The sequence below is a fragment of the Pterocles gutturalis genome, unplaced genomic scaffold, assembly GCF_000699245.1.
Source record: "Pterocles gutturalis isolate BGI_N339 unplaced genomic scaffold, ASM69924v1 scaffold34570, whole genome shotgun sequence".
Classification (NCBI taxonomy): Eukaryota; Metazoa; Chordata; class Aves; order Pterocliformes; family Pteroclidae; genus Pterocles; species Pterocles gutturalis.
In genome coordinates, this window is record NW_010144508.1 from 2,040 (window position 1) to 15,654 (window position 13,615).

General features: G+C 52.3%; 1 protein-coding gene across 1 annotated transcript; it reads right to left on the minus strand.

Moving 5' to 3' along the window:
• Positions 1-2,333: 2,333 nt before the first annotated feature.
• LOC104470270 (fibrinogen-like protein 1) lies at positions 2,334-13,421 on the minus strand. The gene is made up of 7 exons (XM_010085123.1): positions 12,999-13,421; positions 9,136-9,358; positions 8,279-8,341; positions 6,791-6,928; positions 4,186-4,402; positions 2,804-2,999; positions 2,334-2,480 (listed from the first exon to the last, which is right to left on the minus strand). The coding sequence occupies exons 1-7, from the start codon at positions 13,419-13,421 to the stop codon at positions 2,334-2,336; spliced, it is 1,407 nt and encodes a 468-aa protein (XP_010083425.1).
• Between the last annotated feature and the right edge of the window lie 194 nt (positions 13,422-13,615).

Consider the following 13,615-nt stretch of genomic DNA (forward strand, 5'->3'; position numbering starts at 1 on the left):
GGTCTGCAGGGCTGTCTGGAGAGCGTAGCCATGCACAGGACGTGGTGGGGATTCTTCCTCATGGCTGCACTCAATGAGGCTCTGTCAATACAATTCCCTGCCCCACATCACTTTAGACAGCACTATAATGGGGTCAGCCACACTAACGAGGCAGGGGTTAATTTGAGTGTGGAGGGAAGGGCAGAAGAAGGAGCCAGGCCCACAGTTGGGAGCCCTGTTCTGGGGAGGGGTCAGAGTCTCTTTTTTCCCCCGGCACAGGACTGAGAGCACAGGGTCATTTGATGGGGTGTGTTTAATTTCTTGCTTAGCCACAGTGCCCTATCCTGCCCAGAGCCTGGTACCCAGCAGATGCCTGGACCAGAACAATCCCTTCCTCCAGGAGAAGCCAGCAGGGCTGTCAGCCCCGTAGAGCTGGGGAGGTACCTCCATGCCACATCCCCTATAATTTATGGGGCATGACACCCAGGAGCCCAGGCTCAGCCTTTTCTTTCTGCAGCAGAGATGCTTTTGCAGACACTGGTCCCACTTCTCCTCCCTGGGAGGAACTCAGGCATCCTCTGTCTGGATCTGGGACTTGCAGTGATGAGACTCAGGCTGCTCTTAGCCTTGCTGGGGTACCAAATACCTTAACCTCACCACACAGAGCCATTAGAGATGCTGCCAGGGTTCCCCCCCTGGTTCCCAAGGCCCCTGTGTCCTGTGGGTACCATGTCACTTCTGCCCACCCCATGTGCCACCTTCTGATAGCCCATAAATGTCAGAAGACAGCCACACCTGGGGGAACAGGGAGGAGTTGGAGCTCCTGGGCTGGTCATGAGCAAGAAAGCTCTCCTTCCACCCTTGGTAGTGCCCAGATCTTCATGGCAAGTGAAGGTCCAACAGCAGCGTAGACCAGCCCATTGCAACTCCCAAACACCATCTGATATGTCTTGGGAACATCACTCAAGGAAGATCACCAAGGCAAACCTAGCAGCTGGAAAAACAAATAACATTGTTTTATCATCTTGGGGATATTAGTTTGTAGGATGCTTGGAAGGTGACTTCTCCACTTGATTTGCTCATGAAAAATGAAGTTCCAGACAAAATATAGTCCAGAACCATGTACAAGGTACAGAAAGCATTAGGGAGCCAGCAGAACATCAAGCAGGAAACGAGTGGTGGGGAGGAACGGTGCTTTGTCTCTACTACATCTACCTTTCTCCTTTGCTGAACCCTCTTTGAACTCATTTGCGCACACGAAACAGGAAAAAGGTAATTTAATTAGATATTCATCACCAAACACAATAAGGGAGGAGGCCAAGTCCCAGCCACCATCTCTTGGATCCTGCAAGGAGGCAAAGTCAGGAAAAAAGAAAGGTGTCTTGCTGCGGCTACAACTGGAAAATTAAAAGACAGCAACAACAAATCTTCTTTATCCAGAGTAAGGCAGTACAAAAAAGACTTAAAATCATGTCTGACCATTCCTGCAGACCACTTTTAGGGTGGACAGAAAATTAATCAGAAGTTCCCTGCCGCAGGAAGGACAGAGAGGGGAAAATGGAATGGAAAATGGAAAAAAACTTCAGCATTTTTTATTTTTAAATCCTCTTATTTGGAGCATTATTATCACAACTTGCTAATGTCCATGTGTTTAACACGATCCCTGCCAGAGAAGGCAAGGGCCACTTCAGACCTTCCTCCATCTTTGCCCATGACACCATCCCTGGCATCCTGGCTTTCCTCAGGGTCATCTCAGAACCTTGGAGCCACCGTAGTGCATCCCTGGGGTGGTGGACCTTCAGCACCAAACACATACATGGTAATGTGAAAGGAAAAACTGCCAAGACCAGAGAGATGCTCATCTTATGGAGCAAGAATTGGTCCATCACATTCTTTGTGTAAAACTCGTAGAGGATTGCTGGTTCTTTGCTTCCCTCTAAAGTACCGTTGGATTGGTGGCCAGACCACTCAATATCTCCATTCAACATAAGGTCCGTCCAGCCTCAGCGTGTGGTTGAATCTCATCACCCAGTCAACTGGATTGAGTCTCAAGCCTTGGGGCTGCCCAAGCCTGCCAAGGACTGCTGCTGCTCACTGAAACAGCGAGCCACGTGCTTGTCTTTGCAAAGCCCTTCTCTGCAATCACCTCCACACTTCACCACCCAAACACTTCTAGAATTTCTTGACACCTCTGCCTTTGGTTTGGTTTTCTCAAAAGCAAACAAGTAGCATCAGGCATGGTGGCTCGGTCCTTCCAGGTTCTCCAGCATCAGTTTTTGCTCACAGCAAATTAATTCCAGCCCTCTGTTCCCAACATTCAACATAAGGTGAAATGAAGAACATCCTAAGTTCCTTCATGGGGAGACGTGGGGCCGGAAAGTGCGTGGTCGAATCATCATGACCACCTTCCTCAGGGAGTAGTAGTCTGTGTCCTTCCACGAGTACCACACAATACCATCCGGCCCCAGGCTCTTGCGGTTTTTAATGGAGTATCGGCCACCCTGTGATGCGGAGAAAGAAGGATGGTCAGGCATGGGAAATGCACAGAAGTGTCATCCGGATGGGAGCATCGGAAAACCGATCGCTCTGAAACACTGGCCCAGGGTGCCCAGAGAAGCTGTGGATGCCCCATCCCTGGAGGGGTTCAAGGCCAGGCTGGATGAGGCTTTGGGCAACCTGGGCTGGTGGGAGGTGTCCCTGCACATGGAGGTGGAACTTGGCAGGTCTTGGAGGCCCCTTCCCACCCAAACCATTCCATGATTCTATGAAAGATGCAGTGAAAAGAGAACATGCTAACATCTGCAACCTCATACCTCCACCTTACCTTGTAGTACACTCCATTGAGGTTGGAGAAGAAGCACTGGTGGTACCACCAGCCCCCATGGGAAATCTCGGCGCAGATGTTCCCTGAGTCGGGTGTGCTGAAGCTCCTCTTGTTGTGGTACCAGGCGAAGGAATCCTCCACCGTCCCGCTGAACCCATCCACGTGCAGGCGGTAATAGTTAGCTTCATCCTCAATGCTGCAAGCAACAAAGGTGGGACTGTTTAATGGGGAGCGCTTCCAAGCTGGGTACCGCATTCCTGGTGTGGACACCTAGCAATCATCGAGCTGCTCCGGCCAGCCTCCCTGCTATGATTCATCACCTCTAAAAGCCCAAGATGTTGTGTTTTTCCCTTCTGTGGCATGCACATGATTTTGCCATGACTCAGGGAGCTTGTTATAGGGCTGAACCGGGCAGATCGTGACTCTAAAACCACAATAAAGGACTGAGGCGGCTTTGGAAAGGCAGTCCCTCTAATTACACAGCCCTGCCTCCTCTCTGTGTAACAAGCATCCTGCTCTTCACCTAGGATGAGCTAATTAGTAACCCACCCCTGGGTTAGCAAAGGCTGCAGGTCACTGCGATTGCACACGACGTCTGATGAGAAAAGTCGGGATGACCACTCAGAGCACACATTTGTTGGTGCAGGATGCTCTATGGCATATTCAGGCAATGGGATTTTTTTTTTTTTTCCAGCAGTTTTGGAGTTTTCTCAAAGCCCTCAAGCTCCAAGTGTCCATGAGGTGAAGTGCTACCTTGGACATCCTCCCGTGGGGGATTACTCCACAGTCACCCACAGGCATTTCCAGTAGAGACAGGAAAGGAGTTAAGCTGGGACAGTCTAGACAGACCTGGTCACCCCTGATTGAGAAAGGATGTGGCGGATGTGTTATGGAATAATGAAATGCCAAAGGAGGGGAAGGTCTACAGGCACTGAAGGACATTACATCAGGTCCAGCAAGCCATGAGTACAGAGGAGAAAAATCAAAACACAGTTCTAAAACAAAGGAGATGCTGAAAGACCTGCCCAGCAAGACCATGGGATTCAAAACCTTGTTTCTCACATAGAGCTCAATAATTTTGGCAGAAGAAAATACCCCTAAGCAGGTGGGCACCATCCATTGCGTCCTCCAGCTCCCTTCCCCTGGGGCTGTGGATGTTGGCCATGGCCAAACGACACTGGACATCTGCTAGCTCACACCCAGGCCTCAACCCAGAGCAAAAACCAGTGGTCAGATCCAGGTGGGGAAGAAAGGATAGACAGCCCAGGTCCAATCTGAAAAGACAGTCACTCTGACCTCAGCAGTGTTCCCATGCCTGAAGGTCTCCCAACATTGACCCAGTTGTGTCTATGAGAACCAGGGAAGGCCATCCCACTTTCTACCTGAAGACCTGGTAGAAGGCGTGCTTGTGCTTGTTGTTCCAGTCCTCCAGGTCGATGCGCAGAGAGTAGTCCCCTTGGCTTGTCATCTTGTGGATGTTCTCGTTGCCCAGCCAGAACTCACCACTGAGGTCCCCAAAGCCCTCCTTGTACTCGTTCCAGGTCCGGTTGAAGTCAACTGAGCCATCCTGACGCCTCTGGATGACTGTCCAGCCCCCACCTGCCAGGAGAGAGATAAGGTAAAATGGGAGCCTCCAGGGAGCATCCAGAGGGTCCCAGACAGACTCCTCAGTGGTGTCATCTCTGAGGATCCATCTGCAGCTCAGCAAGGTGTCTCCTTGTCATGCCTCCTCCCACCAAGTGCCAAAATAGAGGGTTGGTGGCTGCACGGGGATAAAATGTGATGCCCGTCATAGCTCATGGAAAAGGGCTGACACCTCTCCCATGTTGGTTTGTGATGATGTTCCTCCGTCCCAGATCTCGAGGTGGTTTTAAATGAGAGGGAGCTGGTAGTTTTTGGGAAGCAAATGTTTTGGGATTGGAACAAACTTGAGATCCTGGAGTTTGGAGATTATTATGTCCTGTTCCTGCAGCACCACAGAGGCACACGAGCTCTCCCAGCTCTCCATCTGCTCTGCCATCTGTCCAAATCCCTCTCTCCTCTCTCATTTTATTCCAATATTGTGCGCCTGGAGGGGAGAAGGGGGCCTGGGGCCATCTTTTTATTTGCTGTTTGTACAACCTGGCACTCTACAGTGTCCAAGATTGTGTTGATGGCCATGCAAATAATAGTAATGACATCACAGAGACCACGTCGTCCGAACAGCCTGTTTCTTAACGACCGCATGCATCCCAAAGCTGCAATCACCTGTAGATCCTCCAAAAGGCGAGACGCCTACATGGAGGGCACTGAACCCCTTCCTCCAGCACGGGACGTGTGGATGTGACACATCCATCCAGGCTGGGGTAGATCCATGGGCCAGGGAACTGACAATCCACAGCCCCATTTCCCTGACGATTGCCATGATTCTTCCAAAACTTAAGTGCTGCAAAGTAATTTTGTTGGTAAGGTTGTGCCTTGGGATGACGATAGCGTGCTCCATACGGGTATTTAGACAGCAAGGGCATGGGAGGTCACCTGCTCCCTCATTTTCACTCCAAAATAACAGTGGGAGAGAATCTATGTTCCCCCTCCCCAACTCATCACAGCTACAACTAGTGGTTGCCCACCCCTAGCCCTCAACCACCCAAAGATGCTCCAGATACCACCACCTGCTACTCCAGAAGAGCTGCTTTTTCCCCTAAGCCCCGTGTCATCATTAAGAAATATAAGCCGTAGAGCTCAAATAAGTGAGTTTTGAATAGAACTAATCACTTAGAGTTGCAAGGTTGTGTGATTTGTATGCTATATATTTAGTTTTAGATATTAGCAAGCAGTTAGATTTGCTGAAGCCTGAGACCACAAGCCGTAAATTCCCACCGAGGTCTGTTTTTCCTTTCAGTAGCTGGTACAGTGTGCTGTGTTTTGGGTTTTTTACTGTGAGAATAATGAAGATAACACACTGAAGTTGTGGTTATGGCTGTTGTGGCTAAGCAGTTAATATTGATAAAAAGTCTGCAACTTGGGCAGTTTCTCATATTCTGCCAAAAAACCCCCCCCACAGACTAGAAGATACGGAGGCTACAACTGCCAACAACGGAAGCAACTCCTCAAGATAAGAACAACTGACGACCTGCCCAGAGGGAGAATCCAAGGAGGTGTTAGATGACCCCAAAACAAAATCATCATTGGAACAAAAGTTGCACATGTTGAGGGCATGTGTATACTCTGAAAGGGTGTCATTGCCCTGGAATTTCCTGGCTCGTGGTCCCTCTCTGGACTCACCCAGCTCCAGCTGTCCCTGCTGCTGTACCATTTAATAAATTATTTATTTTTTGACTTTGATGCCTGGGACTCTGCTCCAGGAAACCCAGAGATGAGACTACGGAGATAACACTGGATGCCCGGACGGCGCGAGCTTCCTTAACAGTCATACCCACTAGTGTGCTGCAAATATCTCAGATGCGTGAGGACCTCTCAAAGAGCACTGAACACCTGTATTTAGGCAACTGAACTACAGCCATAATGTCTGGTTTGAACCATCCATCCAAAGCCTTCTATAGCCAGCAGAGAGGACAAGTCCTCTATCCCTGGAGAAGAGCCCTTCTGGAGGTGCTGCTCTCACCAACTATAAACCAGCCTCAGAATAACTCAGATATAGAATCACAGAACAGTTTGTGTTGGAAGGGACCTTAGAGACCATCCAATTCCACCCCCTGCCATGGGCAGGGACACCTCCCACTAGCCCAGGTTGCCCAAAGCCTCATCCAGCCTGGCCTTGAACCCCTCCAGGGATGGGGCATCCACAGCTTCTCTGGGCACCCTGGGCCACTGCCTCACCCCCCGCACAGTCAAGAATTTCTTCCCAATCTCTAGTCTAAATCTGCCCTCTTCCAATTTAAATCCATTACCCCTCATCCTATCACTGCATATAAGATACAACTCCCAGGTTGGACAAATCCCACCCAAAGCCCTGCTGGAAGGTATGGTAGGTGCCTCCTGCAGTACCTTCAGTGTCCATCTCACAGAGCACTTCAATGGGCATCCCTCCAATCGAGGGCATGATGCTGTAGACCCCAGACCGTCGGACCCCATTGTAGTAAACAGAAGCACAATCAATGGGGCAGTTCCTGGCGTGCTTCACCTCTGAGCGAGAAAGCAGAGCAATACAGTGTTCAGTGCAAATCAGGTTATACCACACCCAAAATATCTTAGACATTGATAAAGAACTGGCTGGTTCTTGAGTGATGGTTGATGTAGATAATAGCAGAAGACTTTTCTTCTCCCAAATGGCTGCTGTGAGTTTTGTCTTGCAAGGAAAGGGGATCAAAATCAGTCTGGAGCACCTAACGATGTTTTTAACTGGGATACATCAGGTGGGATTTGTTTCACCTGGCACCAGCTGTCTGTACTTCAGGCAGGTGGTCTCAGCTACTCCTTAGAGGCTTCTGCAGAGCACACCTCATCCTGGTTTTGGGTGGGAAAGGAGAGAACTGCTCTCCTTTCCTCTCTCCATCACCTGCTAAAGCCAAGTGATCTGCACAGAGGTGCATGGTGACATCTGAGATGCCCTGGGGCTGGCTATCAGCTGTCCCGTGGGGGTCCTGTTCTGTATCTGCCAGCCTGATGTGGGTGTCTTGGATGCTCCAGAATATTTTGGGTGGCCCTAGGTGTCGGCTGAACTGAGACCTTGATCTTAGCAATGGAAAGAGCACCCGGAATTGCTTTCGGTCCACAAGTTGTTGGTCTCATTATCTTAATTATCCAGCTCATGGGGGGACATGCCTATGTAGACACCCAACATGAAGCATCATCTGTGAGCTTCATCCTGGTGGGATGAATTGAATCTTTAGAAAAAAAGGCACCAAGGCAGCTCACACTGGCAGCTCCCCTTCCTTTTACATACACAGCCAGACCAGTGTGGCCTGAACACCAGACTGGGATCACTGGGAGAACCAGGAACCCAAGGAAGGGAGGGAAATGGCCCTTCCAGGAGGGACACAGAAAGGATGAGACCATGGGACTGGCAGATCGTGAAAGCTCCTTGGGGATGGGAAAGTAAGTCCAGGAGGGAACAAGGGATGAATAGTTGCAACATCCCAGCCCGCCAACTGGAGAGTGTGGTGGCTGGAAGGTCTCCTGCGGGCTGGTGACAGACTGGGGACATCTTTTGAGGCTGATACCAACTGGCAGCGCTGCTGTGAGGGAACATGGGGGAGAAACCAGTTGTGTGCAGCAAGCAGAGGTCAGGGAGAGGCAATGGAGACCCAGCAAGCATCTGGGACAGCCAGCAGAACCCTGTCCAGATAAAAGTGTTGCATCAACTGGCTGCACCCTAGCTGGCATTCTCCAAGCCAGAGATGTCACCATCGCAGCCACAGAAAGTTGCTGAGATGAATTCCAGCTCTGGCTTGCAGGTGGTGGTGATGGGTGCAGACATCAACTCTGGCATCATGGTTTTGCACAGAGAATTTCTTACTCGAGGCTCAGAGGTACCTGGAAGCAGGTACCAGTGGAGCTGGTATGCTGCCTCCACCACGACCTGGATGGCCAAAAGAGCTTTAAATGAGCACAGTGGAAAAGACTGAGACTAGTTGGCCCAGGGGGGAAGTAACATGACTCCCCCCCTCCAGACATCACCAGATCGTAGAACTACAAAATCACAGGATGGTTTGGGTTGGAAGGGACCTTAAAGATCATCCAGTCCCCACCAAAGGGGGTTCTTTGGCAGAAAATGGGGTTTTAGACAAACTGAACTTTGAATTATTTAATTGAAAGTTCCCATGTCTGCTAAAAAACAGAGACAACATTTCAGGGACTAAGAAGGAAAACAACCAAAAACCTGGCAAAATGCATTCACTAAAAATAGCATGTGAGAAATAACAGAAATTGTTGATTTTCAAAGTTGAAGAGCTTCACCAAAGCCCTAATTTCATGCTGTGAATTTTTCAAGAAAAAAAAAAAAGAAATCTTGTTTATTGGTGGGTTTTAGGAGCTGGAGCTGGGAGGAAGGCTCATGCAGCTGGATACAGGTGGGGTGATGGTGGGACCAATGCCAAGCTGGTTGTCAGAGCCTGAGCTGGTCCCACCAAGCATCTCACACCATCCATGGAGAGAAAAAGGAACCACAGAGGGAGAGGACCACTCTCCTAGACAGCATGGAAGCCATCCCTGGAGGTCTCCATTGCCCTGAGGAGCCTTCCTGGCTGCTTTGGAAAGGCAGGTTGTCTGAGATGAGACTCCTAATCAATACAAAGGGAATTAAAGCAGTTTTTCCACAGCCTTTTCCCCCAGCCCCCCTCGAGACAGGACAAAGCATCCCCTCCCAGCCACCCCCAGCAGCTCCCCATCACCTGGATGGTGCATCTCCTCCTGTAGCCTCATCTCGGCGGGGCCCAGGCAGGTGGGATTCCGCCATGCCCAGTCGGTCAGGACGGAGATGTTGTTGATTTGCGCCTGCATGTCGTAGAGCAAGGTGGCCTGGATGTGCTGCAGGGTGCTGGCCTCGCTGTACCGATGCTCCAGGTCTTGGACCCGTTGAGCCAGGCTGTGGTTCCGGCCGGCCGCTTCCTCGTGCTGCGGGCAGGGAGAGAGGTGGGATGGATGGGGGGGATGTCTGGGGACCAGCATGGGGCTGGAGGCACAGCCCCAGACCCCCCAGGGATGTGCAAGCAGTGGAAAAGGAGGGCATGGCACGACATGGATGCCCCATCCCTGGAGGGGTTCAAGGCCAGGCTGGACGAGGCTTTGGGCAACCTGGGCTGGTGGGAGGTGTCCCTGCCCATGGCAGGGGGTGGCACTGGATGGGCTTTAAGGTCCCTTCCCACCCAAACCGTTTTGTGATTCCACGATTCTATGATTCTATAATTCTATATAATGTTTTATAACAATATAAGGACATATTTTGACACGTTGTATGATGAACCACCTCCTGCTCTTCGGGCAGCATCTCATGTCCTACAAACAGCAATGACCACGTCAAGCAAGAAGTGTGTGTGATACAGGACCCCAGCCCCTTTTAGGACCTTTTTGCTGCTTGTTTTCAGGACAGCCGGTCTCTGATCCTACATAAAACATATGCGCAAGCTGGCTGGGGATGCCCACAGCTCACACCAGGAGATGGGCACCCTGACACATCCCAGACACACCACAGACACGCTCGCCTCTGTTGCTCCGTGCTCCCTGTCCATTAGATGGCAGAGCAAGCCTTAACCAGCTCCTCCAGAATCCCACAGCAGCCTGGGAACCCCCTGCTCCGTCCCCTGGGCAGCGCACCAGCTCCGCACTCTGCTCCCCAGTCCCTCCCTTGTGCCTGGCAATCCCAGTTCCCCCATATGAACTGGGGGGGTGCTGGTTCTCCACCAGCACTGCCCTTCCCTGTCCCCCGATGGGAACAACTCTTCCTCCATCACCCGCTCAGCATCACTGCCTTGGGCTCACAAGCCACCCCAAGACCCCAAAAATAAATGTTTCTATTCTCCCCTCCCTGTCCCCAGTGTTAGGGGCAAATCTGGATTTCCAGGTGTCTGTGCAAGCTTGTGGCTGATTAAATATCCCTGGGGACACAGCGATCTGTCACTTGACTCATCACTACCTGCAGAACTGACGTGGTGTTGCTGAGGGTTGGGGATTTCCCCCAGCTGGAAGGAGTTTGCATTCCCAGAGGATGTTTTCTTCCCTTCCAGATGCCCCCAGGACCCCCCTCGGTGCCCGTTCCTGCCAGGACACATCCCAGCTTGCTTTTCCCATGGGAGGCATCACCCCTGCTGGGTTATTGTCCCAATAACTAATGGCAGCTCTGTGCTATCCTTCCCAGTGACACTTCAGCCCATCCAGCCTGCCCACACCCCAAAACCCAGAGCAGCCAGGCAGGCAGGGGCAGCAAAGAGGGAATTACAGCATGCCACAACACAGTGCTGCCCTTCTCAGGACTGCAATGTCTCTGGCTCTACCATAAATCCGCCATCCCCCCCAACCTGCTCCGTGAGCTGTGACTGCCACAGGCTTCTTCCAGCTCCTTCACCCACGCACCAGCTCTCCCACTAAACCCCATGATGCTTCCTCCCAGACAATCCCCTCCTCCACACTTGATACCTTGGGTTTTTGATTTTTTTTTTCTTTCCCCTGCTGCTGATTAAAACCAGCGCAGCCAGACCACCGCCACGGTGCCCTGATGCTGCTGCCTCCACCGCATCCCTCTGCTCCTCTTTATTTTTGCCCAACGGGGTCCTGCTCTGTGCAAATGCGCAGGGTGAGGGGGTTCCTTTTACCCCCTAAATTGCCCTGGAAGGAGGGAAGCATGGCCAGAGATGGGATCAACCTGTCTGACCCAATTTGGGTGTCCCCGTTAGCCTGGGAGAAGCTGTGACCTGGAAGAGCCTGTTGCTCTCACTCAGCTCCAAAAAGGATGCTGAGCTCCCAGAGATGTCTCTGCTTGGATGGACAAGCCCACGCCGAGCTCCCAGAGAAATGACTGATGGCAAACCCCAGGGAGACCAACCAGCAGCAGCCAGAGGCTGATTTATGGAGGAGGATTAAGGGAGCAACAGCTCCTCGGTGGGAGGAATGAAGGCGGAGGGACCTACCCAGGCTGGCACAGCGGGGAATGAGGCAGGGTGGCTCAGGAGATGTGAGGGGATGCGGGAAGAAAGCAGCTTCCCAGGCTTCCCAGGCTGGGCACATGAGCTGGGAAGCGGCCAGCCCAACACAGCAGGGAAAATCCTTATGGGAGAGTCCCGACGCTGGCGGGGAGCGGAGGGGAGCAGCTCAGCAGCTCTTGCTGCTTCTGGTTTCCTCTGTCAAGCTGTAATTCCCTGTGCAGCGTTCAGCTTTGCTTCTCACTTCTCCCCTCCTCTGGTGCTTGGAGGGTGACAGGACACCCTCGTTCCCACCAGTTAAACTCTCCAGATTTTGTTTTCTTCCTTTCTCCAGGCCTCCCATCCCTTTACTTTTTCAGACTCATTAAAAAAAAAAAAAAAAAGAACTGAGGTTGGAAGAAACGGCTGGAGGTTTCCAGCCCACCCCCCTGCAGAAAGCAGGGACAGTCTCCAAGCTGGATCAGGCTGCTCAGGACATTTTCCAATCAAGGTCTGAAACTTACAGAATCATAGAATCATAGAATGGTTTGGGTTGGAAAGGACCTTAAAGATCATCAAGTTCCAACTTTCTACAAATGATCTCAAAAGATCTCGGAGGATGTCCCCTTTCTGAGCGCAGCAGTCTCTTGGTGGCACAGGTGCTGCTGGCACTGTCCCCCAGGTACGAACCCCTTGGAAACACCTTGGTAGGACCTGGGACACCTGGGTGCAGCCCATGTCCCTCTGCTCTCCTCGTAGGGTGAGGAGCCCACCAGCATCCCGCAGCAGACATGCTGCTCACCTCCCCTTGAGGAGGAACAAGCTCTCCTAACTCACCCCATCCTCCAGGAGACACCCAAGATGTCCTAGCAGCATCCAAGCCTATGTTCACTGCTCAGATCCCTACGAGATGGGCTGGATCCCACAGAGACCCTTGCATGGCAGACACTGGGGGTGGGTAGGAGGAATCCCACCCTTGGGTGCTGCTCCAGAAACATCCCTGTCCACCAGCTCCCCTCCAGCTGCCAGGCACGGGCTGGAACGCTGGGGTAGGATGTGAGAGCATCTGCTAACTGTCTGAGGATGCTTCAGTACAAAAAAAAAAAATCCCCAAATAGCAGGGAAAATGATAATAAACTAAGCAAAAAGATACAGAAATTACCAGGAGGGTGATAATCATAGAATCACAGAATGGTTTTGGTGGGAAGGGACCTTAAAGCCCACCCAGTTCCACCCCCTGCCATGGGCAGGGACACCTCCTAACAGCCCAGGTTGCCCAAAGCCTCATCCAGCCTGGCCTTCCACTCCTGCTCAGTGGTGGCCACCAGAGATGTGGTCCTTCACCCAAACCTCCAGGTTTAGCCTGGGATCCTGCTATGGGCGATGGGATGGATCAGCAACCCCTCCTAGGCAGGCTGGAGGGCGGAGGAGGCAGCACAGATAAAACACCAAAGGGTTTGTGGCTAACATTAAGAAAGATCAGCCCTGGAAGGCTCCTGAGCCATCGCAGCAGGAGCAGCTGGGGTTTAATGGATCACCCAGCCCCTGGTCAGAACAATGCCGTATGTCCTCCCCGCTGGGAGCTGGAAGGGACGGTGGGGAGGGACCGTGGAGGGGGTCTGCAAAGGAGAGCCCTTTACCTGGAGCTCCAGGACTTTGATACGGTGCCGGTGGTTCCTCAGCTCCTCCTGTAGCTCTGAAATCAACTCCCGCAGCTCCAGGACCTGCTGCTTACGTTCTTCGTTCTCATGGAGCCAGTAGGACACCTCGTCGGTGCAACGAAACATATCCGGGCATCGCTGCTCGTCCCCCTGCGGCAGCGTGGCCACGATCCGGCAGCGGCCGTTGGGCAGCACCTGGTTGCTGTATTCCCCGCACTGGATCAGCCCCGTGCCCCCCTGCAGACCCTCGTGGTCTCGGTACGCCGCGGGCAGGGATTTCTGCAGCGAGGGGCTGCTCAGCACGGCCAGGAGGAGGAGGGAGAGGAAACCTGCCCTGGCCGAGCCGGCGTCAGGGCTGACCTCCATCAGGTGGGTGAGGATGGTCCCCAGGGATGATGCCATGTGTTTCGTCCTTAAATGCCGTTGGGGACAGAGGTGGCAACCCCCGGGGCATAACACTGGGTCTTCTCCCGACAGCTAGCAGGTGAGGTTGCAGCTATATGGGAACAGAGCATCCATGGGGATCCCAGAGCTCTCGACACGGGGGTCACCGCAGGCAAGGGACCCGCCTGTCCCCATGGAGCATCCTCCCTGGT

What these genes read in the sequence shown, in the direction of transcription:
- LOC104470270 (XM_010085123.1), bottom strand. Translation starts at nt 13,421, where the DNA reads ATGGCATCATCCCTGGGGACCATCCTCACCCACCTGATGGAGGTCAGC. An exon ending in CCACTGGTACCTGCTTCCAG is followed by an intron (nt 6,929 to 8,278) that starts GTACCTCTGAGC and finishes TTTCTCGCTCAG; the next exon opens with AGGTGAAGCACGCCAGGAAC. An exon ending in GCCTTCTACCAGGTCTTCAG is followed by an intron (nt 3,000 to 4,185) that starts GTAGAAAGTGGG and finishes TGTTGCTTGCAG; the next exon opens with CATTGAGGATGAAGCTAACT.